Source organism: Oncorhynchus mykiss, chromosome 15 (genome assembly GCF_013265735.2).
Source record: "Oncorhynchus mykiss isolate Arlee chromosome 15, USDA_OmykA_1.1, whole genome shotgun sequence".
In the NCBI taxonomy this organism is placed as follows: domain Eukaryota; kingdom Metazoa; phylum Chordata; class Actinopteri; order Salmoniformes; family Salmonidae; genus Oncorhynchus; species Oncorhynchus mykiss.
This window is the reverse complement of record NC_048579.1, coordinates 5,285,927-5,288,426: the sequence shown is the minus strand read 5'-3', so window position 1 is coordinate 5,288,426 and position 2,500 is coordinate 5,285,927. Positions and strand designations below refer to the sequence as shown.

At 44.2% G+C, this 2,500-nt stretch overlaps 1 protein-coding gene across 1 annotated transcript in view; it reads right to left on the bottom strand.

The window, feature by feature from the left end:
- Positions 1 to 2,500, bottom strand: part of LOC110490883 (transient receptor potential cation channel subfamily A member 1-like) — a 75,921-nt gene that overhangs the window by 44,703 nt on the left and 28,718 nt on the right. Inside the window, exon 8 of the mRNA XM_036945673.1 lies at positions 59 to 107. Within this exon, the coding sequence (XP_036801568.1) occupies positions 59 to 107 (49 nt within the window). The remainder of the gene's footprint in view (positions 1 to 58; positions 108 to 2,500) is intronic.

The window sequence follows — 2,500 nt, the reverse complement described above, 5'->3', positions numbered from 1 at the left end:
TGTGTGTGTGCGTGCGTGCGTGCGTAGGTTTGTGCATGTGTGTGTGTACTGTATTTACCTTTGAAATGAGGTACTCCACCAACTCCGTGTGATCGAATATGGTTGACCTGGATAAAGAGAATCACACCAAAGTGGGTTCAAAAAGTATTCGCTACCCCCTTTACTTTTCCCACGTTTTGTTGTGTTACCGACCTGTTGTTGTTTTGTCACTGGCCTACACACACACACACAATACCCCGTAATGTTTAAAAAAAAAATGTTTTAAGTGGAATTATTTATTACGATTTTTTACAATCACATTTATAACACATAGATAGTTGAAATGTGTTGAGTCAATAAGTATTCTACCCCTTTTGTTATGGCCAAAAATAAGTTCAGGAGTAAACGTGTTCTTAACAAACCACATAATAAGTTGCATGGACTCACTCTTTGTGTGTGATAATAGTATTTAACACGATGTATGAATGATTACCGCATTTCTGTACCCCACACATACACAATATATGTAAGTTCCTGCAGCCGAGCTTTGAAACACAGATTCAACCACAAAGACCTGGGAGGTTTTCCAATACCTCGCAAGTAAAGACACATACAGTATTTTTAGATGGGTAAAAAAACACACACACACGTTAAATCTCCCTTTGATCATGGTGAAGATATTAATTAGGCTTTGGATGGTGTATCAATACACCCAGTCACTACAGAGATTCAGGCGTCCTTCCAAGTACTGAAGAGGAAGGAAAACCGCTCAGACCAATGGTCATTTTAAAAATGCTTATAGAGTTTATCGGCTGTGATAGGAGAAAACTGAGGCTGGATCAACAACATTGTAGTTACAATACGAACCTAAAGGACAGAGTGAAAAGAGCCTGTACAGAATACAAATATTCCACAAACTTCCTGCATGTTGTTAAGCATAGTGGTGACTGTATTTCACTTTGCTATTTATATTTCTGACCACATTAATTTTTACTTCACTACATTCCTAATGAAAATAATGTACTTTTTTACTCCATACATTTTCCCTGGAAACCGTGGAGTACTCGTTACATTTTGAATGTTTAACAGGACAGGAAAATGGTCCAATTCAAGAGAAGATCTTTGGTCATCTACTGCCTCTGATCTATGGGACTCACTAAACAGAGAACATCCCTGGTCATCCCTACTGCCTCTGATCTATGGGACTCACTAAACAGAGAACATCCCTGGTCATCCCTACTGCCTCTGATCTATGGGACTCACTAAACAGAGAACATCCCTGGTCATCCCTACTGCCTCTGATCTGGAGGACTCACTAAACAGAGAACATCCCTGGTCATCTCTACTGCCTCTGATCTGGTGGACTCACTAAACAGAGAACATCCCTGGTCATCCCTACTGCCTCTGATCTGGAGGACTCACTAAACAGAGAACATCCCTGGTCATCCCTACTGCCTCTGATCTATGGGACTCACTAAACAGAGAACATCCCTGGTCATCCCTACTGCCTCTGATCTATGGGACTCACTAAACAGAGAACATCCCTGGTCATCCCTACTGCCTCTGATCTGGAGGACTCACTAAACAGAGAACATCCCTGGTCATCCCTACTGCCTCTGATCTGGAGGACTCACTAAACAGAGAACATCCCTGGTCATCTCTACTGCCTCTGATCTGGTGGACTCACTAAACAGAGAACATCCCTGGTCATCCCTACTGCCTCTGATCTGGAGGACTCACTAAACAGAGAACATCCCTGGTCATCCCTACTGCCTCTGATCTATGGGACTCACTAAACAGAGAACATCCCTGGTCATCCCTACTGCCTCTGATCTATGGGACTCACTAAACAGAGAACATCCCTGGTCATCCCTACTGCCTCTGATCTATGGGACTCACTAAACAGAGAACATCCCTGGTCATCCCTACTGCCTCTGATCTATTGGACTCACTAAACAGAGAACATCCCTGGTGATCCCTACTGCCTCTGATCTATGGGACTCACTAAACAGAGAACATCCCTGGTCATCCCTACTGCCTCTGATCTATGGGACTCACTAAACAGAGAACATCCCTGGTCATCCCTACTGCCTCTGATCTATGGGACTCACTAAACAGAGAACATCCCTGGTCATCCCTACTGCCTCTGATCTATGGGACTCACTAAACAGAGAACATCCCTGGTCATCCCTACTGCCTCTGATCTGGCGGACTCACTAAACAGAGAACATCCCTGGTCATCCCTACTGCCTCTGATCTATGGGACTCACTAAACAGAGAACATCCCTGGTCATCCCTACTGCCTCTGATCTATGGGACTCACTAAACAGAGAACATCCCTGGTCATCCCTACTGCCTCTGATCTATGGGACTCACTAAACAGAGAACATCCCTGGTCATCCCTACTGCCTCTGATCTATGGGACTCACTAAACAGAGAACATCCCTGGTCATCTCTACTGCCTCTGATCTATGGGACTCACTAAACAGAGAACATCCCTGGTCATCCCTACTGCCTCTGA